General features: G+C 42.4%; 1 protein-coding gene across 1 annotated transcript in view; it reads left to right on the top strand.

Annotated features, from left to right (window-relative positions):
• The window catches only part of LOC126475521 (DNA polymerase delta subunit 2), a 107,194-nt gene that overhangs the window by 21,397 nt on the left and 64,022 nt on the right, over positions 1-21,775 (top strand). Inside the window, 1 exon segment of the mRNA XM_050103451.1 lies at positions 15,005-15,132. Within this exon segment, the coding sequence (XP_049959408.1) occupies positions 15,005-15,132 (128 nt within the window).

Here is a 21,775-nt window from a genome sequence, read left to right on the forward strand (position 1 = left end):
CATTGGGCCAAACATATGGAAATCCGACGTTGCGAGATCGGGGCTGTAGGGTGCATGAGGAAGAACAGTCCACTGAAGTTTTGTGAGCTCCTCTCGGGTGCGAAGACTTGTGTGAGGTCTTGCGTTGTCATGAAGAAGGAGAAGTTCCTTCAGATTTTTGTGCCTACGAACACGCTGAAGTCGTTTCTTCAATTTCTGAAGAGTAGCACAATACACTTCAGAGTTGATCGTTTGACCATGGGGAAGGACATCTAACAGAATAACCCCTTCAGCGTCCCAGAAGACTGTAACCATGACTTTACCGGCTGAGGGTATGGCTTTAAACTTTTTCTTGGTAGGGGAGTGGGTGTGGCGCCACTCCATTGATTGCCGTTTTCTTTCAGGTTCGAAGTGATGAACCCATGTTTCATCGCCTGTAACAATCTTTGACAAGAAATTGTCACCCTCAGCCACATGACGAGCAAGCAATTCCGCACAGATGGTTCTCCTTTGCTCTTTATGGTGTTCGGTTAGACAACGAGGGACCCAGCGGGAACAAACCTTTGAATATCCCAACTGGTGAACAATTGTGACAGCACTACCAACAGAGATGTCAAGTTGAGCACTGAGTTGTTTGATGGTGATCCGTCGATCATCTCGAACGAGTGTGTTCGCATGCTCCGCCATTGCAGGAGTCACAGCTGTGCACAGATCAGATAGTCTTGCTTGACCTTGCGGCGATGATGACACACGCTTTGCCCAATGACTCACCATGCTTTTGTCCACTGCCAGATCACCATAGAAGTTCTGCAAGCGCCTATGAATATCTTGAGATGCCCTGGTTTTCCGCCAAAAGAAACTCGATCACTGCCCGTTGTTTGCAATGCACATCCGTTACAGACGCCATTTTAACAGCCCCGTACAGCGCTGCCACTTGTCGGAAGTCAATGAAACTATACGAGACGAAGCGGGAATGTTTGAAAATATTCCACAAGAAATTTCCGGTTTTTTCAACCAAAATTGGCCGAGAAAAAAAATGTGTTGCATTACTTATTGAACTGCCCTCGTATATCTGTGACAAGTTTTAAGTCACTACTATGGAAGCAGTAACACACCTCGAAATACTGAACTTGTTGTTTCATTCCAACATTGAACTTAACAGGCTCCATTGTTTGAAAAACATATTCTAGAGGAAACAGGAGACAGGAATTTTAATGGACACTGAATTAACAAACAGTGTGTAAAGGTATGCCTACTGGTAAAACAAATAAAGTCATGCACTTTTAACTGAAATGACAACAGAATACAAACAGATGTTTGTGGCAGACTAAAATAAAATCTTTCCATTGACATAAATGATTGTAAAATGAATGACATTAATTTTAAGATATAATGCATGAAATATAGGCAAAATTTGGCACCAACTTTTGCTATATTTAAAGGCCGATAACTTAAAGACTATATTTGTAGGAAAGTTCCTAATTAAGTAATTTCCCGAGTGGTAAGCAGATGATGCATTGGCAAATGCTTGTGGTTCAGGTGCCTTTTACTTACTAGTTATCCCTTGTTAAAATGTGGGCAAAATTTCGCCCAAGGTTGAAGAGAGATTGTACTGTGGCCATTGCTTTCTGGTCATGTAAAGTTTTGTGCCCAAAAATTTGTTTCATGATGAAGAGCTATGTTAACATACTTTATTAGGTCAGAAAAAATGACTTGCCAAATCTGAGTATATTTTCACATTGCCAGTTATGAAGAATATGGCTCTTGTGTATATAGATAGAGCTAAAACTTGGCTGGTGTGCATTCAGGTCACCTGAGTACATTTTCTACAAAAAAATGAAATGATCGTATGTCATTGTTGGCTGGGAGGCTCAGTTTGGGGTAGTTCGCCCACAAAGTGCAAGTCTTATTTCAGTCGACGCCACATTGGGCGATTTGCGTGCTGGTGATGAGGATGGAATGATGATGAGGACAACACAACGCACAGTCCATGAGCGGAGAAAATCTCCAACCTGGCCGTGAATCAAACCTGGGCCCGCTGCCTGGGAGGTAAGCATGTTACCACTCGGCTAAGCAGGCGGACACACACTCTGCATATTTCAATAAAATTTAAGATGGGCAGGGTGGCACCTCTAGGTTAGATGATGTGGAATAACTCAGAGAGATATGAAAAATGAGTTTCCACATTAACTTTGTCATGAAGTGACTCCCTCTCCCTCAGTGGGCTCACCACTCTTCAGTGAGTTTGTGCTTAGCTACTATAGGGCCCCAGCCTTTGCAGCACCTTTTCCCTTTCCATGCTGCATGTCTATCTACCTGCTATCCTTTTTTGCCTCCCTTGGGGAACATGTCGGGGGATTTTTGGGAACATGTTCTGAACCTGACATCAGAGAAGGGCTTCCACTGTTTTTTCTTTCTTTCTTCATTCTCCATCTCTTATCCTTCGCCAGCTTCGGTGTTTAAGGTTCCATTTTGTTTCTTCTTCCTCCCTCTGTGTTCTTGAAGGCCAGCTCACATGTCTGACACATAACAGGTTACTGGGTAGTGTGTAATTTCCAGCCCTGGGTCTACAGGTGGGGTTTGCACATACCCTCTGGTACAGGCCAGGCCCAGGGAGGGGTGATTGGCGGAGCTGTGACCTTCCTAAATTGCCGATTGGTCCCTCTGTCAGAAGTTCAGGAGATGTGACCTGTGGTGTGAACAATCACCTAAGGCAGGCGAGTCCCCTCTGAAAGGGGTGCGGGGACCCCAGTTGGAAGGAGTGTGCCATTGGAGATGCTGTCAATCATGGGAGATTTTCTCACAATGAGCCAATCACCATCTCAGACTACGTCTACTAAATATAAACAGAATGAGGCTAAAAATTCCAAGAATCTCCCAGCTGCACCTCAGTTCCATGTGGTATCACATAGTGAAGATGGTCAGTCCTTTGCTACAGTTAATCCATTTATTATTCAGGAAGGTGTCAGTGCAGTTGCAGGTCCTGTAAAATCCTGCTCCAGTACCTGCAATGTTGATTTGCTTTTGGAGACCAATTATAATTTTCAAGCCCAACAACTGCTTGCAGCTTTTTTCCTCCATGGCTATCCAGTTCATGTCGAGGCCCATCGAATACTGAATTCTTCGCATAGTGTTGTTAACACTAGGCTCCTTGATGGTTTGACTGTGGGAGAAATCCAGCTTATTTCTCTGATCAGGGCGTCACTTTAGTCCATTGGATAATGAAAAAGGTTGATTAACTTTACTACCTTCACACACTCTTTTCCTCAAGTTTAATAGAGTAGTGCTTCCACTAAAGAGCAAAGCACACAGTTGACTGTGCGTTCCTCGCCTGATGCCCTGTCAACAACCACACTTGAATGTCCTGTCGAAACATGTCAAACGTGTTACTTGTGGTAGGGGTGATCACAAGGGTGATTGCCCACCTCATCCCTGCACCGAGCGAGGTGGCGCAGTGGTTAGACACTGGACTCGCATTCGGGAGGACGACGGTTCAATCCCGCGTCCGGCCTTCCTGATTTAGGTTTTCCGTGATTTCCCCAAATTGCTCCAGGCAAATGCCGGGATGGTTCCTTTCAAAGGGCACGGCCGACTTCCTTCCCCGTCCTTCCCTAATCCGATGAGACCGATGACCTCACTGTCTGGTCTCCTTCCCCGAAACAACCAACCAACCAACCTCATCCCTGCTGCATCAATTGATGTGGCAACCATGCAGCCTCTTTCTGAGAAAGTCCTGCATATCTTGATGAGCAAGCTGTCCAGGAGATCCGAATGAAGGAAAAAGAAGTGCCTTACCATGTCACTTGCAAGTTGTTGGGTAATCGAAAGCCCTGTGTTGTACCATCTGGTAGTTAGAGTACCGTTCTTGCTATGTCTCGCTCCACAAAGGACTTGGCCATGCAGACTTGAGACCTCAAATTTAGCACTGCAGTTGTCAAATCACCCAGTGTCATGATAGCATCCTCATCCCCTTCTCCTCCAGTTGCGCAACAAGCCATCAAATCTTCACCTTCAGTGGTGACATCACCTGCTACATGATCGTCAGGTTGGAAGGGACAGAAGGAATACTCTTGTGAAGACTTTTTATGTCCCTCTGCCAACAGACATCACAATCTTTATTTGCCACCTGCAAAGGCTCAAAGAAATCAAAGACAAACAGTCTTCTCCTTCACCAACTTGGAGATCCTCTTCCACGGTGTCACTCTGTGATACTCTTGATTGGCTGATCTCCATTTCACTGGTGCGCACTGCCAACCATTTTTCTGCGCTGAAATCCACAGCCCGACCCAGAGAGACTGCCGACATGTCTGTAGATTTCGTGGAACTGAGTCCTCCAGCCTCTGTGGCCTGTAGCTATAAGTCTTCGAAGGAAGTCTTCGAGCTGACAACCTTTCATTTTTTCCCGCCTCCCCTTTCCCCATCGTGACTCTCCTCCAATGGAAAGTTCGCAGAATTTGATCCAACAAGGAAGAATTATGGATGCTGTTGGAATCACAGCATCCCCTTGTGTTCTGCCTCAAGAAAACAAAATCGTGTCTTCACGACCACTTTGATTTCTCGCATTTCTTTCTGGTCTGCTTTGACTTTCCCTCAAGGATGGCATTTCATCTCATGGAGCAGTCAAGCTGCTCATCAGGGATATTGTTCATAGTTGAATCATCTCACTGAACACCTGGTTGCAAGCTTTTGTAGTCCACATTTTTGTTGCTTGCTTCACCTTTTCTCTGTGCATTGTGATTCGGTGTCACCAGGGCAGTCTTCCTCCAGCTTATTGGTCAACTCCCTCACCCCATTTTGCTGCCTGATGACTTCAATGCACACCATCCCCTTTGGGGCTCTTCCAGAGCATGTCGATGTGCTCTCTTGGCTGACCTTCTCAATCAACTGAACCTCATCTGCCTTAACACTGGCGACTCCATGCACACCTATCCCCATTTAGACCTCTCATTCTGCACTGCCCAGCTTGCACATCATCTTCAGTGGTACGTTATCTCTGACCATTTCCTGTGTGCTATCCAATTGCTGCCTCCTATCCCACCTACGTGTAAACCCATTTGGCAGCTTTGTAAGGCCAACTGGAAGCTTTACTCAACCCTGGCGTCCTTTGACAAATAATATTTTCCCAGTTGTGATGACAAGGTAGAGTACCTTACAAACATTATCCTTACTGCCACAGAACGTTCCATACCTCGCACTTCACTTTACTGTGCCATGTCCCAGTCCCTTGGTGGACTGAGGCGTGTCGCGACACAATTGATGCGCGAAGGCGTGCTCTCCATGTTTTTAACCAAAGTCCTACAATGGTGAATTGTATTCGTTATAAACAGTTGCGTTCACAGTGTCATTCCATTCTTCGGGATAGCAAAAAAGCTAGCTGGATTTCATTTACTAGTTCTTTTAAGAGTTCCACTCCATCTGCTGCCATGTGGGCCAATTTCCGACGGCTGTCTAGGACCAACGTCCATTCCCCAGTTTCCAGCATGACCATAGCAGATGATGTCATTGTGGACTTCATTGCCATCTCCAACACATTAGGCTGATATTCTACGGGGTTTTGAACTCCATCCACTCTCACTCATAACGAGTGGAGGAGGCTCTGGTGGTACCCTTCTCCTCTCAGAATCTTGAATGCTGCAATGCTGGTTTTACTATGAGGGAGCTAGATCATCTCTATCTCCCGCTCCAGGGCTGGACGATATTCACATTCAGATGTTGCAGCACCTTTCTATTGCAGGCAGGCTCTTTCTGCTTCATATGTACAATCACATCTGGGCAGATGACACTTTCCCAGATGCTGATGTAAAGCCACTGTCATACCCATGCCTAAGCTCGGTAATGACAAACACCTTCCCTAGATACGCCACATTTCTCTCACCAGCTGTGTTTGCAAGGTGACAGAACGTATGATTAATGCCTGGCTGGTATGGTGGCTAGGGTCTCAGAATTTACTAACCACAGCACGATGTGGATTTCAAGTGCACCATTTTGCAGGCCATCTTGGCACTTTTTCAACCCATGTTATGTGAATGTATTTCTGCGGAAGTACCAGACTGGGCATGTTTTTTGATTTGGAGAAAGCCTATGACATCCGCTGGAAGGCTGGTATCCTCTGTACTCTCTACATGTGGGGCTTCGGAGGCCTCTTGCCCTGTTTCCTTCAGGAATTTTTAAAAGACAGAGTTTTCAGGGTAGGTGTAGGTTCTGCTGTGTTGGACATCTTTATTCAGGAAAATGAGGTGCCTCAGGGGTCCGTCGTGCTATAGCCTCTTTGCTATAGCCATTAACCCTGTTATGGCCTGCCTCCTGCCGGGCATCTCTGGCTCCATTTTTGTTGACGATTTTGTGATGTATTGCAGTTTTCCACAGACTTTTTATCTTGACCGGTACCTTCAGTGATGTCTTGATCATCTTTACTCATGGAGTATCGACAGTGGCTTTTGCTTTCCCATTGACAAAACAGTTTGACTTCTGGCGGTGCAAAGAACTTCTTCCACTGTCTTTACATCTAGGGCCTGTTGCTCCTCCGTTTGCTAAAACTACGAAATTCTTGGGCGCTTTGATAGAAAACTTTTTTGGTCCGTCCTCCCACGAGCCTTACCTGGCTGGCCACTGCACTCAGTCCCTCACTGTCCTACGTGTCCTATGCGGTAGTTCCTGGGGAATGGATCAGACCACCCTCAACCATATGTACCAATCCCTTGTCCATATTGAAACTAGACTATGGATGCTTCCTTTATGCATCAGCACATCTGTTGATCTTACACTGTGTAAATACAATCCACCACCATGGTTCCATTTTGCCACTAGTGCCTTTTGCATAAGCCTGCTTGAGAGTCTCAATGCAGAAGCTGTCAAACTACCACTGTCATACCAACGTGATGTTCTCTTCAGCAGATATGCGTGCTATTTGTCTACCATGCCCGCCCACTCATTGTATGCCGCCTCCTTCAGTGACTTTTGATCACCAGTATGGAGCGCATCCCTCTTCTCTGCTATCTCCTGGAGTTTGCTTTCGCCTGCTTTTGCCTATTGCTCCAGCAACTTGACTTCAAGCTACCTGCCATTTTCCTGATGGGTGTGAGCCTGTCACCACCTTGGTTTCGTGCAGTAGCCCATGTTCACCTTGGACTTCATTCACTTTCTAGAGAAACTACCCCACATTTGATCTATTTCTGTAAGTTTCTCCATCTTTGCATGAAATTTAGCAATAGTACCTTTGTGTACACTGATGGCTCTTGGACTCACCATGGTGTTGGGTGTCTTAATCGTTGGCACCAATTAGTTTTGGTATGGGTTTCTGGAACACTGCTTAGTATTTATAGCGGAGCCTGTTTCAGGCTACGCAGTATGTCCAACGACACAGGATTTGCAGTTGTGTCATCTGCTTTGATTCTCTCTGTGTCCTTCGGAGCCTCTGTGTGCTGTACAAATTCCATCCCTTAGTGCAATGGGTCGAATAAACCTTCCACTTGATCACTCTTGAGGGAGCCTCTCTGATGTTTATGTGGGTTCCAGGACACGTCATTCTGACTGGAAACAGGCTGCTGACAAGACCAGTTCTCCTACTTCGGCCCATTTGTTCTTCCATTCCTACTGATGTTCTCCGTGTTGCCGTCCTTCAGCAGGTGGTATCATTTTGTCGTCACCATTAGTCTTCCCTTCATGGGAACAAGCTCCGGGGAATAAAGCCTCTCCCTGCACCTTCGTCGACCTCCTCTCGGCCCTGTCGTTGCAAGGAGATCATTTCAGCTAGGTTGCATACCACTGTTGTTTTAGCCATCACCATTTGTAAGTGGTGGTTCCCCACCACTTTATGTTCATTGTCGTCAACCTTTGATGGTTCGCAGTTTCCTGCTGAATGCCCTTTCTTTACCCATTTACGTTCTAATATATGTTTGCCGTCTGGGTTATCAGCCGTTTCAGTGTATGACGCACATCCTGTCTACTGTGTTCACTTTTTATCCATTGTAGTAATATGGTGAAGGACATTTACCCTTTAGTTCGGGACCTCCATTGTGTCTACGGCGTATTTTATTGGCCTTTCTCCAAGAGGAACTCCTAGTTCTCAGCTCTCTTTTTTGCATCCTTAAAAAAACGTCAAAGTGACTCGCTGAAGTATGTATTCCATGTATACCGTACTCACTTAGCAGCAGTGTTCTGTGATAAATTATGTCCTGTTAATAGAGAAGTTGTACTAATAGAGTTCATGAGTAGTCTACTATAGGAGATGTGGGTGTTGATGGACATTCTTCAATCAAAAAGAGTTGTCAGGAGGACCTTATGGTTCAGCTTTTTCTCCTCGCAAGAGCTAGAATACATTGTATTAGCAGCAAGTGATTTCCCTATATTATCAGGTGAGACAAGTATTCCAACAGACAGTAGTACCCCCAGTTGAAATGAATAAATAATGTATCTTGTTTTAATAGGGTTTGTGATTTTTTTTTATCCATTAAAGGATGCAAGTATGCTCCCCTGCTGAAATGCATGAGTGCCGTTGTCCTCAAGTATTTATATTTTTCTGAATGCTTAGGAATCAACTGTAAATGAACTATTAAATATTGTCGAATCTGCTCTTTTTGAATTTTGATAAATTTGGAAGTGTCTTGCAATGTGTTTACAGGACATGCCTGTGGTTTTTCTGAAACAAATATCAGTTTCTTGGTGTGGATATGACCTATTTCATTTGGAAATGTAGGAATAGTTGGTGGGTCACACCGATTGAGGCGGCCCGGTGGTTAGTACACTGGACTCGCATACATGAGAACCAAAGTTCAAGTGCCCATCCAGTCACCCAGGTTTAGGTTTTCTGTGATTTCCCTAAACTGTTGTGGGTAGATTTTGGGATTGTTCCTTCTCCATCCTGGGAACAGTCTGAGCTAGTGCCCCACCTGTAATGAGCTTGATGTCAGTGGGATGTTAAATGCTAGTCTTTCTTCCTTTCTTCTTGGTGGGTCACATATCCCTGATTTTGATAAATTATTTATCTCTCCCTATGGCTTTTTTGTTGGATAGTAGCTATGCATCTTTTCGTCTTTGACATTTTGAGAAATCCTGGGACGCTGGAGAAAAGGTAATTTGCTCATTATTGCTACAAGGAATAATTTGGAATAATTATCACTTTGCTCGTATAGTGTTGTGAGCAAGACAAATAGGTTTCTCATTCAGTGTCTCGCAAGGAGCATCATTTAACATAATAAGTGAAATACAGAATTTACAATTTTTTTTGTAATTGACTCTGGAATTATGTCGATGAATTTGCAAGTGCACATCCCACAATGTAATAATCACCACTCAAGAAGTGTACAAAATTAAAATGATATCAAGACTTTTGTTATAATAAAGGAAGTTTTACAAGAAGTGCCATTTGATTTTATTTTGTAATTACATGATCGCAGATCCATAAAAATCTGGGAGTGTGTCTACGGAGCAATTTAAAGTGGAACAACCATGTAAAACTAATTGCAGCTAAAGCAGATCCTGGACTGAGATTCATTGGAAGAGTCCTTAGGAAGGAGGTAGGACTGTCCACGTGTGTCTGCTATGCTTAGGCGGGACCATTAGAAGTGAGGAGAGCGTGCTGTTAGATATTTCTCGCCGTTTCGCCAGTAACGTTCACGATGTCTGAGCAACAGGTGCACCCCTCCATTGTGCAAGGCATAACTATCAAATTTCTTGATTGTGAAGGAAATTTGCCAAAGATTGACTGCGCAGTTCGATGATAAAACAATATCAAAGACGCATGTGTTTGCCTGGCGTAAAAAGTTCAAGGAAGGACAAGAACGTGTGGAAAATCAGCAACACGATCACCATCCTAGGACCAGCATTACAGACAAGAACATTCATGCGGTTAAAGACATTATTGACAACGATCGATGGGTGATAGTATCAGAAATTGCACAAAAAGCTGGAATCAGTTATGGGAGCTGTCAAGCAATCATCACAAATGACCTACACTTCCGTGAAGTGTGTTCCAGATGGGTCCCTAAACTTTCGACCGAAAATCTGAAGTTGAGACACGTTTAAGTCTGTCAGAGGCTTACATCAAGGTTTGCAGAAGAAGGGGATGCATTTTTTAGGCAGATCATCACCTGCGATGAAACGTGGGTTCACCACTACACTCCAGAATCCAAACAAGCCAGTAAGGAGTGACGGAGGAAAGGGGAGGCAGCATCAGAAAAAGCCAAGATTCGACTGTCAGCCGGCAAGGTTCTTTCAACCGTTTTTTTCGATCAGCAAGGCATTTTTCTGATTGATTTTTTGCATGAGCGACACACAATCAATGCTGTTTACTACTCTGAACTGTTGAACAAGGCGAGAGTTGCATATCGCCACAAAAGATGAGACCAGTTGATTCGACAGATCGTCGTCCTCCACGACAATGCGTGACCCCATACTGCAGCCTTAACTGTCTCCAAGCTACAGGAAATGCACTGGACTATACTTGATCATTGTCCTTACAGCCCGGACTTATCGCCCTGCAATTTCCATTTATTTGGACTGCTTAAAGAAGCTCTAGGAGGGCGATGATTTGAAGATGACGAGAATGTGGAAGACTTCGTGCACAACTGGCTGGTGACACGACCCAGTTCTTTTTATGATGAGGGTATAAAAAAAAGATGCCCATACGCTGGGACAAATGCATTTCCAAAGCAGGAGACTATGTGGAAAAATAAATTATAATTGCCATGAGTTTTTCGATAAGTGAATTTAAATAAAAAATAAAATCCCATTTATATTTGATCCACCCTCGTACTTGAATATTGTGTCAGTCTGGGATTCATACTAGGTAGGATTCATAGAGGAAATAGAGGCGATCAAACGTAGAACAGCACATTTTGTCGCAAGTTCATTTAGCAAGTGTGAAAATGTTTCGGAGATGGTCAACCATCTCCGGTGGCAGACACTAGAAGAGAGCCTCTGTGCATAACAGTAGTTTACTTGTGCAAATTCCATCCACGACCAGATGATCCAACACTTGGACGTTACCCAGAGGCAAAATCTACTTTGGGTCTTAACTGCATTTGCCTCATAAGTGCGTTCCCCTCACAATGGTGAGACATTTAGTTATCCCCATCCTTAAGTCTTGGAAGAACCCGATGTCTCTTGAGAGCTACCGCCTGATCAGGCTGACCAATGTACTTCCTAAACTGCTCGACAGGATGGTTAGCTTCCGATTATGTTGGGTGCTCGAATCTCATGGCCTATTATTCTCGTGTCAGTGTGGCTTTCAGGAAGGATGATCTCCAACTGACCATTTACTCAGATTGTAAACAGCAATCTGATTGCCTTTTACTCACCGCCGGCACCTTGTCGTGGTCTTCTTTGACCTAGATAAGACATATGACACAATTTGCCGCCATTACGTTTTAGTTACACTCCATGCCTGTGGTTTTTTTGCGACTCCCTTCTGATTTTTATCCGTGAGTTTTTATCCCACCGGCTCTTCCGGGTTCGATTTGGCACTTCATTTAGCACCCCTCAGGTTCAGGAGAACAGCATCTCACGGGGTTCTTTGTTAAGCTGTACAGTCTGTTGGGCCTCTGGTTACCCCAGCATTGTATACCAACGATTTTTGCATCTGGTGCAGCTCTTGGGTGATAGCATCTGCTGAGTGCTGGCTCCAAGACGCCATACGACAGGCCTCTGAATGGGCCCTCTTCCATTGCATGGGCCCACTCCCACGGGTTCCAGTTTTCTCCCTCCAAAACGTGGATTATGTATTTTTGCCATGGACCCGATCCATGGATTTGTTTAGGTGACCAGCACCTAGATATTGTAGCACAATCCAGTTTCTTGGGCCTTAGTTTTGATAAAAAGCTTATGTGACTGCCCCATGTTCGCACCAGAAGACTATGTACCTGCAAAAACTTAAAGCTCTGTGCCTCCTGGCCCACACATTGAGGGGTGTAGACTGTGCGGCTTGTCTCCATCTTTACCATGCTCTGGTTTTGTCCAGCTAGATTATGGTAGTCAGGTTTATGTCTCAGTGGGTCCTTCCACTCCATATGCAACTCGACCCCAGAAGCTGTGGAACAGAAAAAATGAGCTCATGGAATTTTTCCCTATCGGAATTGACTTGAGCAACAGTACATCCACAAGACTGCCTAGCATTTATTATTCAATGCTTCAACACATACTAGAGAATGGACAAATTCATATGTTGAACATCTTAAATAAAATACGAATCAACCAATTCAGTATACCAGGAATGAAGACTGCTCAGGTCATATCAGGATATAAAACGGCAAAGGCTCCTGAGTGTTCTTCATTACACAGGCCCATCACTCTTCTAGGTTTTGTTTATAAGACATTGGAATTGATGATTAAATACAAATTAGGATGGTGGATTGAGAACTGATGAGCACTGCCCCTGGACAAACAGGTTGTAGAAAGGGTAATGGCGCAACTAAAATGCTGTTATCATTTGTCACTGATAAACAGCTCGCATTCAGCGACAATGAGTATTTGCTAGCACTGTATACAAATATCACAAATGCCTATGATACAGTTCTTATGACCCTATTGATACATAAGTTGAAGAATTGTGACATGTGCAGTCATTCATTATCAAGCTACACTGATTATTGTCTGATAAGACGTCTGATACTTACAAGAAACAATGAGAACAAGTAAAGGGTTATCACAAGGCTCGGTATTGTCACCATTGTTGTTAAATCTATTTATGTCATGTCTGCATTCAGTTTTTCAGCCAAGAGTACAAGTACTGCAGTGTGCAGATGATTTATGTATGTATACTCGTAGCAATAGTTTTATTGAGGGATAAGCAGATGGATAACGCTGTGATAGTGTTCAGTTAATGGCTGAATGACAGTTGCCTCAACATATCACCTCATAAACCAGCTGTGCATGTGTACGACACGTAGGCTTAACGAAACAAGAAGTTTTAAGATTAGGACCCTTTATATTCACAGTCAAAAGAGGGATCAAGTACATAGGTTTTCCATTGATCATAAGGTAACATGATCAGGTCACAATAATCATACAATTAAAAAAATGTGAAGGTGCCTTAAATACTGTTCGTGCTGTGACTGGCATTTGTTGGTTAGCAGACCCGAGAATCTGCATTAACGCACATTACACACTGATAAGAACTTACATAGAATAAAGGTGCATCTGCAAATGTTCAGCAAACCAAAAGAGACTAGAGAAACTCATAAGTGCCAGTATAAAGCTGTCAGAGTCTGTATCGGAGCATTCAGATTGACTCCAACTAATGCTTTGCTGGTGGACGTAAATGAAATGACATTAAAACTAAGTGGGAAATACACCAGCCAAACACCTCTTGAAATGTTTTCACTTCTTAATTGACAATTTGTTAACAAGGATTATATACCACATTACAAAGTGTTATGCAGGAAGGTATTTGATTAAGAAGAAACTAACACCTTCAGCAGAATTTTACTTCGATGCTTCATCTTTCCAGGAATACGTTGTTACTTCCCAAAATAGAATCTGCTTCACCATGCCCTATGCTAATACCTCAGTGAAGTTGAATTTCAAGACCCGCATTCCATTCAGCCAAGGTTCATCAATTAAGAAAATTTTAACTGACAGCTTAGCAGCATGGCCATTGTTAAGACAGATATACATATATGGGTCTAAACAAAAAGACAGGGCTGTAAGTGCATTCATAAGTGGCAAGACTATTCAAGGAGGCAAATTCAAGCTCCATGAATTTGTGTCCATACTCACTGTAGAACTCATAGCGGGTTTTGAGGGTTATTGGTACATAAAAGAAGTGCAAGAAGATAATTTTATCAGACTCACTTTAAGCATCAGTTCTGTTAAAACGCTACACGATGTCAGCACTACCAAAAATTGTCTAGTATATCAGATTATAGAAGCAGTGCAGCAGCTTTTATGTGTAAGTAAGATGGCAAAAATGTGATGGGTGAAAGAGCATAGCGGAATAAAGGGAAATGGAAAAGTAGATACTCTGGTCAAGGAAGGCGTGTACACTTTCTGAATGAAATACGACAAAGTGCCATCTGATGATAATTCTTCATACCATAAGGACTATAATCAGGGCCCGATGCAATGAAAATCTCCAACAGTAATGTGAAATGAAAGGGAGACACTATGCCACAGTGGTGCCTAAGCTCCCATCACATCCTTGGTACAAAAACTGCAAATAGAAAAGAAACTTTATGTTGACAATGGCACAACTTTGCTGCAATCACAGGAGATTCCAGCAACATGTCTACCACGTCAACATAGTCATATCTTCTTCATGTGAATGCAGCAGTTGGGAGACATTAGTCATATTTTCTTCAGCTGTACGGCTTTCAAGAAACTACAAAACTATTACAGCATCTGATGAGCTCTGGAATTCCATTGCCAATTAACATTAAAACTCATTAAGCAATTCAAGGCACAAAAGTGTTTAAGCTCCTATATGATTTTATAACAGAGAGTCCAAATAAGAATATAGGAGGAGAGATTTTTTTACATTATAATATAATAAATATGTTAATTTACTTAGATTGTTATTTAAGTTCAGTTTAAATGGACGAAACAGATAGTTGGTTTTTTTGTTAAGGAACGTTGCTGTATGGATGAAGCCCAAAAGCCATTTAAAGACTTAGGCAACGCAGTATGTGATCTTACGATGAATTACATGGAGAATTCACTCAACCGAAAATATTATCAGTGTAGCTTTCTTTTGCATCTGTTTCTTTCTCTACATTTTGTGAATATTATTGCCTTATCTAAGTGCATAGATACACAGGAATCATAATAAATCTAGTGATAGTTGCTGTCAAGGTGCTGCCAGGGCTGTGTTGCACTGCATATACTGTTACAGTGGGTTTAACCATTGTTGAAATATTGAATTTTGAGAGAGAGAGAGAGAGAGAGAGAGAGAGAGAGAGAGAGAGAGAGAGACTGACTGGGTGGAGTGTTGTCTTGTATATTCATTGAACATGATTTTTGAGCCCTAGTTTAAACACTATATTGATTTTTATTTTTTTTTATTTTTTTATTTTATTTATTTATTTTTTTAAAGGAGACAGTGTACCAATACGTAAACTGTTCCAGTTGAAACCAGATGAAGAGGAGTCGTGTGTTGTTATAGGAACACTTTTCAAACATCAAGAATTAAAACCAAGTATTCTAAGGGAAATAAGTGATGAGGTAATATTATTATGGTATTTATGAATTTGTTGTTGCACATAAGTCTGAATTATTAGAGTTGCAGTTCCCATTTGATGTTAAAATTGATTTGTAGATATTCTTTTTGGCGAGATTCAGTTTTATGTAATGATATCTTTGTAGTCATTTTGGCTGCAATCAGTAGATTTAATGCTGATGTCATTGGCACTGACAGCAGCCAAAACACTGTGATTTTTATTTGAGATAATCTACTTTAATACCGAGGAGATTTTATTCATTTAATGGCATTGGGTGTTATGGAAGAATACGAGAGAGGGAGGTAGAGAGAGAGAGAGAGAGAGAGAGAGAGAATATTTGTGTTTGTCCATATAAGACACCCTCTCTAGTCCCTGACCCAACTCAAATTACATTTGATTTTCAGATACTATTAATAACACAATATAATTGTTTTAATTGCAGGAGATACTGTATATGAGTAATAAATATGTATTCAGCATTTATTATCCAGTACACACAAGACTTTGAATTGGAAAAATTTGTTACAGTACTGCTGAGAACATCTCTTTTTGTTGTATAGACATAACAGCACCTTGCATTTCAAGTACTTTATTCCAGACCCGGCCTTCACACTTAGGTGCCTGTTCCCTTCTCAATGAGAAGTCTAACCTTAACACCTTTGGAGTGGTGCTGTACTGGGGGAGTATGGGCTGTTGATGGGAGATTTTGCATCATTGTCAGCGATAACATTTGTTCTGTACTAGCCTGATCATCAGCGAGTATAGTACCACTGAAAAGAGAGGGCACATTCTGCCAGCGTTTTGGAGAGAGAGGCTGGTACTATCCCTTAGCTGAGCATTTTGAAATGCTGGTCCTGGATTGAATCTGCCTTGCAGTTTAATGACAAGGCCAGTGCACTGGCCAACCCGGATGTGGTTTTTAGAAGACTTTTCACATCCACTTAAGTAAATATTAGGCTGCTTCCCAGATTCCACTTCAGTTACACAATGCAGAATCATTTTGAAAAATGATGTCACATTTGACCATGCAATATACTAGGGGTACTCAAAAAACAAATTATTTTTTAAAAGCAATATATTTTCAAACTGTTTATGAAACAACATTAACCCTTCAAAATATTCTCCATTACAACTAATACATTTATCCCACTGGTGCTTTCACTCTTCAAAACTTTTTTTGTGGTCATCTTTAGAAATGGATGACAGCTCTTCCCTTTTTTTTTTTTTTTTTTTTTTTTTTTTTTTTTTTTTTTTTTTTTCCAGAGTAGTCAAATTGGTGTCCTTCCATTCCCCTTTTCACGCATGGAAATAAAAAAGAAAAGAATTGCACGGAGCCGGGTCAGGTGCCCCGTTGTCAGTCTGTGAGCACAAGCTTTCGAATTTTTTCAGTATTTTTGTCCATTTGAATAGTTGATAGATGTCGAGAACGAGATTTCCCATAAAGTGACATGTCGCCATTTTTAAATCGAGCAAACCACTCACACACATGAGGCTCTCCCATAGTGTCATCTTGGTAAGTTGTTTTCAACATTAAAACAGTTTCAGCAGCATTTTTACTAAGTTGAAAACAAAACTTCACAGGTGCACATTGTTCACTTAAACTTGCCATCATAAAAAACGAAACAAGAACAAAACAGTGCTAGCAAAACAGTCACTGCAGGGGAACAGAAGAAGCCACATCAGCAAGCCACATTGATGAGCCACATTGACAACACAGGCAGCACTGAACTGGCAATGAGTTGTGCTATACACGCCAAGCAGCAGAAATGCATTCTACACTAATTCTGCCCAGGCAGTGTTATTCTGGTTTGTGTGTGGTACCCTCTCGTACACTGGACACAGACAGAAGGGGTACATGGATTCGTGGATTCCTCCCCCACTCGCTTCTTTTTTTTTTTGGTGGTGGTGATAGTGGGGGGGGGGGGGGGGGGCGATGAAATGCATTTGTTAGAGTCTGCACAGGATATGGCGGGTGATGCGCATTGACCACTTTTTGCCCAAAGCGCTGGGTGAGTCCGTTCATTTGTTCGGAAGGGGAAGCCAACACTGCTACGAAGCCAACACTGTCTGCAACCTTTTGACCGGTTGGCGATAACAAACTTGAGGTGCATGCCCTGCAGTCTTTCTCAAAATGGTTTTACAGTAATTATTCCGTAAAAAATCTCATTCTTGCATTACTTTTAGCTTTATCTGGCAGGTTTTTTGTGATGTGCCCATCATTTTGGTATTGGTCATAGTTATTGTGACATTCACATGGAAGTAAGACACTGTGAAATTCGCAAAAGCTTACAATGAAAAGCAATGCTATGATTTTGCTGCATGTGAAATTTAGCTAACATATTGAATTAAAAACTTCGATGGAGGTCTCGAGAAAACTGATCTGATGTGGCACACCTGTTGGCGGTTGCTCTGTGCCAGCGATAAAGCCAGAGTGAAATATCGACAACATTACTCGTATTACATGAATGATTAGAGTATCAAAATGAGATTTTGGCAAATGATAGCATGTAAAGAGGAGAATATTTTGCCATATGTTTATTGTGCAAAACTTCATTATTTTCCATGTTATTCCAGTAATTAGAGACTGTTTCAATGAAAGAATGCTATTTTTAAGGGCCGTTGATAGCTGGTGAAATGAGAAATGATATGGGTTCTGGAACAACATAAGTGAAGACATTACAGATTTATTTTGTACTGAGGATGTGCTTTTTCTTAAGATACTGACTTGACTTTTCCACAGCTCCTCACTTAGTAAAAGTTAATAAACCACTGTTTCAGAATTGTCTCGCTATTGTGTCTGCACAACATGTTAGTGAGGTGAGACTTGCAAACTCTGCTGTGTTTTAACAAAAAAAGAAGACTTTAACATGGCAGCAAGAGAAATGTGTAGGTTTTACTCAAAGGTCACCACTCATGACAGTTCCCTGAAAGTTACAAATGGTTAACAAGCCAGGCAAAAATAAATCGCTGCATTTTTGGTGGTATTCTTTTCAGATACTAACCAAAGTAGGAGAGAGATCTTTTTTTGAATCATCACCATGTAAGTGTGGGTGTGGAGGGTCCCCGCTCAATATTTACAAAAAAAAGAAAGAAAGAGTGTAGACTTTGGTTTAGAACAGCACTTACCCTCTAGCACTCGGCCCTGCAGTGCCTGCCTGCAGCCCCCAAAAAAATGTGTGTGTAGGTTTCGGTTTGAACGACACTTCCCCTCCAGCACTCGGCATGCACCTGCCTACAGGACCCCACCACTACCACAAATCTGGCTTTCGCTGGTTATAGGGCACCATAATGGATTGATTGATGCTGGTGTTAATCCTAGTGTCATTGTGTGGGGAGCCACCATGTACTACTTCAGGTCACCCTCTGGGAGTTGTTAAGTGACCACACAGTAGCATGTCACACACATTGTCTGTCCACATGTGCTGCTTCTCAAGAGGTGTGGAAAATCCAGGATGAAGAATGACAATATTATGAAAGGATAGTTGTTAAGATGAGAAGCTGAGTCGCAGACAGGCACAACAAAAAAACTGAAACAAGGAAACTTTTGGCCAGAAAGGTCTTCATCAGAATTAGACAACACACACACACACACACACACACACACACACACACACACACATATATATGCATGCAAACACAACTCAACCACACATGACCACAGTCTGCAGCAGCTGAGACCAGACCTGGGCAGCCAGAGACTGTGATCATGTGTGTTGCATTTGTGTGTGTGTGTGTGTGTGTGTGTGTGTGTGTGTGTGTGTGTGTGTGTTTTATCCATTTCTGATGAAGGCCTTTTTGGCCAAAAACTGATGTGTTTGGTAGTCTTTTTGTTATGCCTGTCTGTGACTCAGCACCTCGGCTACATGGTGAGTAGCAACTTTCATAATGTTCTCACGAGACAGTATACTTGCATCATCTTTCAAGAGGACAATATTCATTCCCACACGACTCGTGTTTCTATGACTGAATGAGGTGTTGCAGTTTGTTGGCCCGCCGGACTCACATTTGAGAGGATGTTGCCTTAAATCTGTGTCCAGCCATTTAGAATTTGGTTTTCTATGATTTACCTAAATCGCTCCAGACAATTGCCAGGATGGTTCCTTTAGGAGGCCATGGCTGGATTTTCTTCCCCATACTTGAAACATTCCAAGCATGTGCTTTGTCTCTAATGATGGCGATGTTAATTAGATGTTAAACCTTAATCTTCCTCCATCATGTGTCGAACTCCAACATTCAGCTCGCTATACACCTAAACTCGTCATGTTTGCGACTAGCACTGACTATAGGCAAATTATCAAACTATGCTGTGGCGGTAAACATGGAAAAAAAAAGAAAAAAAAAAACTTTCACCGTTTCTCTTCAAAATGACATATGTATGATGTCTGCGTAATGTTTGGTTCTTGTGCAATAAACAATTGAAAGTGTTCTAGGACTTTATGTATACACCGTATGTTCTGAGAAAAAAAGTGTGGGGCACTACTTATTGAACTACCCTTGCGTTAATTCATTTTGTTATGATATAGATCTGAAGATTTACTTAACTTTTTACTATCCATTTCCATAGGAATGTTCTGAGTATTTACAACTGTATCTAAATACTGAAGTGTCACTTGATAGAGACAAATTTACAAGACTCCTCACTTGATGAACAGCTGACATAATGTCCACATTTATTTCCCGGTGGTCTATCTAGGATAATGCTGTCATCTTGATTGTTGACTGTGAAATGCACCAAGTGTTCATTTGCTTTGATTATTGAATTGATATTGTGTCGCTGAAGAAAATTTTGTAGTGGAGCAATGCAGGTACTAGTGTTATTGTGCACCAGAAGAAATTTTTTCCCAAGATCTTGTGCTAAAGGCCATACTTGAGGATCAAGCTTTGTGTTGATGTGCCTCTCCCTCCCCTTAGGCCTCTGTTACTCCTTCTGTGGAACACAACCAGCTGGGTTCTAGTATCCGCTATAATTTCTTCCCCCAGCATAATACTGCCTCCTCCAGAAGAGACTGTTGTGGACAGTGTAGCTTCCATGTTACGTTCCCCACAAGTTCTCCATACCCAAACATGACCATAATTTCCATGTATTTGGTTGATGCATAAGTTCATAGCATTTTTCCCTAAGTTTAATAAGTGCAGCAGATACGCATTACAGAGACTTTAGTTATCAGTAATATATTCTCGTTCACTATTTACAACAGTCCGCCAATGCTGGGTAACTTTTTGATTTTACAACTGTAGAAATCTCTTGGTTTTGAGATGAACAACTTGTCGAGTCATGTTTAGAGCACATTTTTATCTGGAAAGGGAGATCCTTGAAGGTTGTTTGATGGAGAGAGTGGAAAAGGTGAAAATCTGAGGGCAAACGATCAGGTGTATAAGGTGGGTGCAGAATGAATTACTAACCTAACTTCTGAATAGTGTTTTCTGTCAGTCTAGCAGAATTGGGCAGGCATTATCATGGAGTAGCATCACTTCACGCAGTCTAGATCGTTGTTCTTGGATTGCGTCTCTGTTGCTGACAATAAATGTCAGCAGTGATGGTTACACATCGGGGAAGCAATTAGTAGTAAATCACGCTGTTGCTCTTCCGTCAGCTGCATAACATTATCTTTTCTGGATACACGCAGGTCTTTGTACAGGGAATTGCTACTTTGTTTGGCTTCAACTGTTCCTTTCTTTTCTTAATGTGAGCGTGAAGATATCAGTCACCAGTAAAGATACAGAATAGGACATGATGAGCAAGCAGAGATGCTAGTATGCCCATCCACTGATTTTTTTGTGATTTTGTCTTGGAGCATTCAGTACAAATACACTCAATTTCTGAATCTCACCCATTGCACGCAAATATTGCATCATGGTGGAATGACATCATTTCATCACATTTGTCTGTTCTCGAGTACATAGATATGGATCATTGTGGATTAATGAATTTAAATGATCTTCATCAAACTCCAGAAGTCTTCCTGAATGTGGAGAGTCACTAATGTCAAAATGATACTCCTTAAAATGAGAAAACTAGTTTCTTGTCACGTTCTGACCAGTGGCGTTATCAGCATACAGGACGCAAATGTTTCTGCCTGCTTCTGCTACTGTGCCCTTCTGTTGAACCTCCTTGCGGGTCCAGGGGTAAGAATAGCCCCGAGGTATTCCTGCCTGTCGTAAGAGGCAGCTAATAGGAGTCTCACACGTTTCGACCATTATGTGATGGTCCCCTGTAGGGTTTGACCTTCATTCTTCAAAATTTTTCCGAAGAGCGAGCCAAGGGGGAAGGGTGCCTTACGTGGTGTATTGTGTCCATCATGCCTTGAGATCTGTTGCCCGCTTTTTTGTCGTCGCATTGTAGTCCCGCTCATTCTCCACCTCTTGGGTGAGGACCCCTTCCTGGGTGCATTTTCCACCATGCACTATGCAGTGTTGCTTTCTGTGCTGATGATGACCATGGACTAGTTTGCAGCATGGTAGCCAGTCCGTTGTGGTGGGGCCTCCATGCACCCTGTTGTTTGTAGCCCCCTGACAACACAGGGGTCACTTTGCTGATGCCTGCACCGTTAACTCCCTATGTATGCCAAGGAGTAGATGCCTGTCACCCAGGGGCATTGGGACGCCTGGCAATGGCCATCCTGCCAGGTGGCCTTTGCTGCGGCTGG

Source organism: Schistocerca serialis, chromosome 4, assembly GCF_023864345.2.
Source record: "Schistocerca serialis cubense isolate TAMUIC-IGC-003099 chromosome 4, iqSchSeri2.2, whole genome shotgun sequence".
NCBI classification, from domain to species: Eukaryota; Metazoa; Arthropoda; class Insecta; order Orthoptera; family Acrididae; genus Schistocerca; species Schistocerca serialis.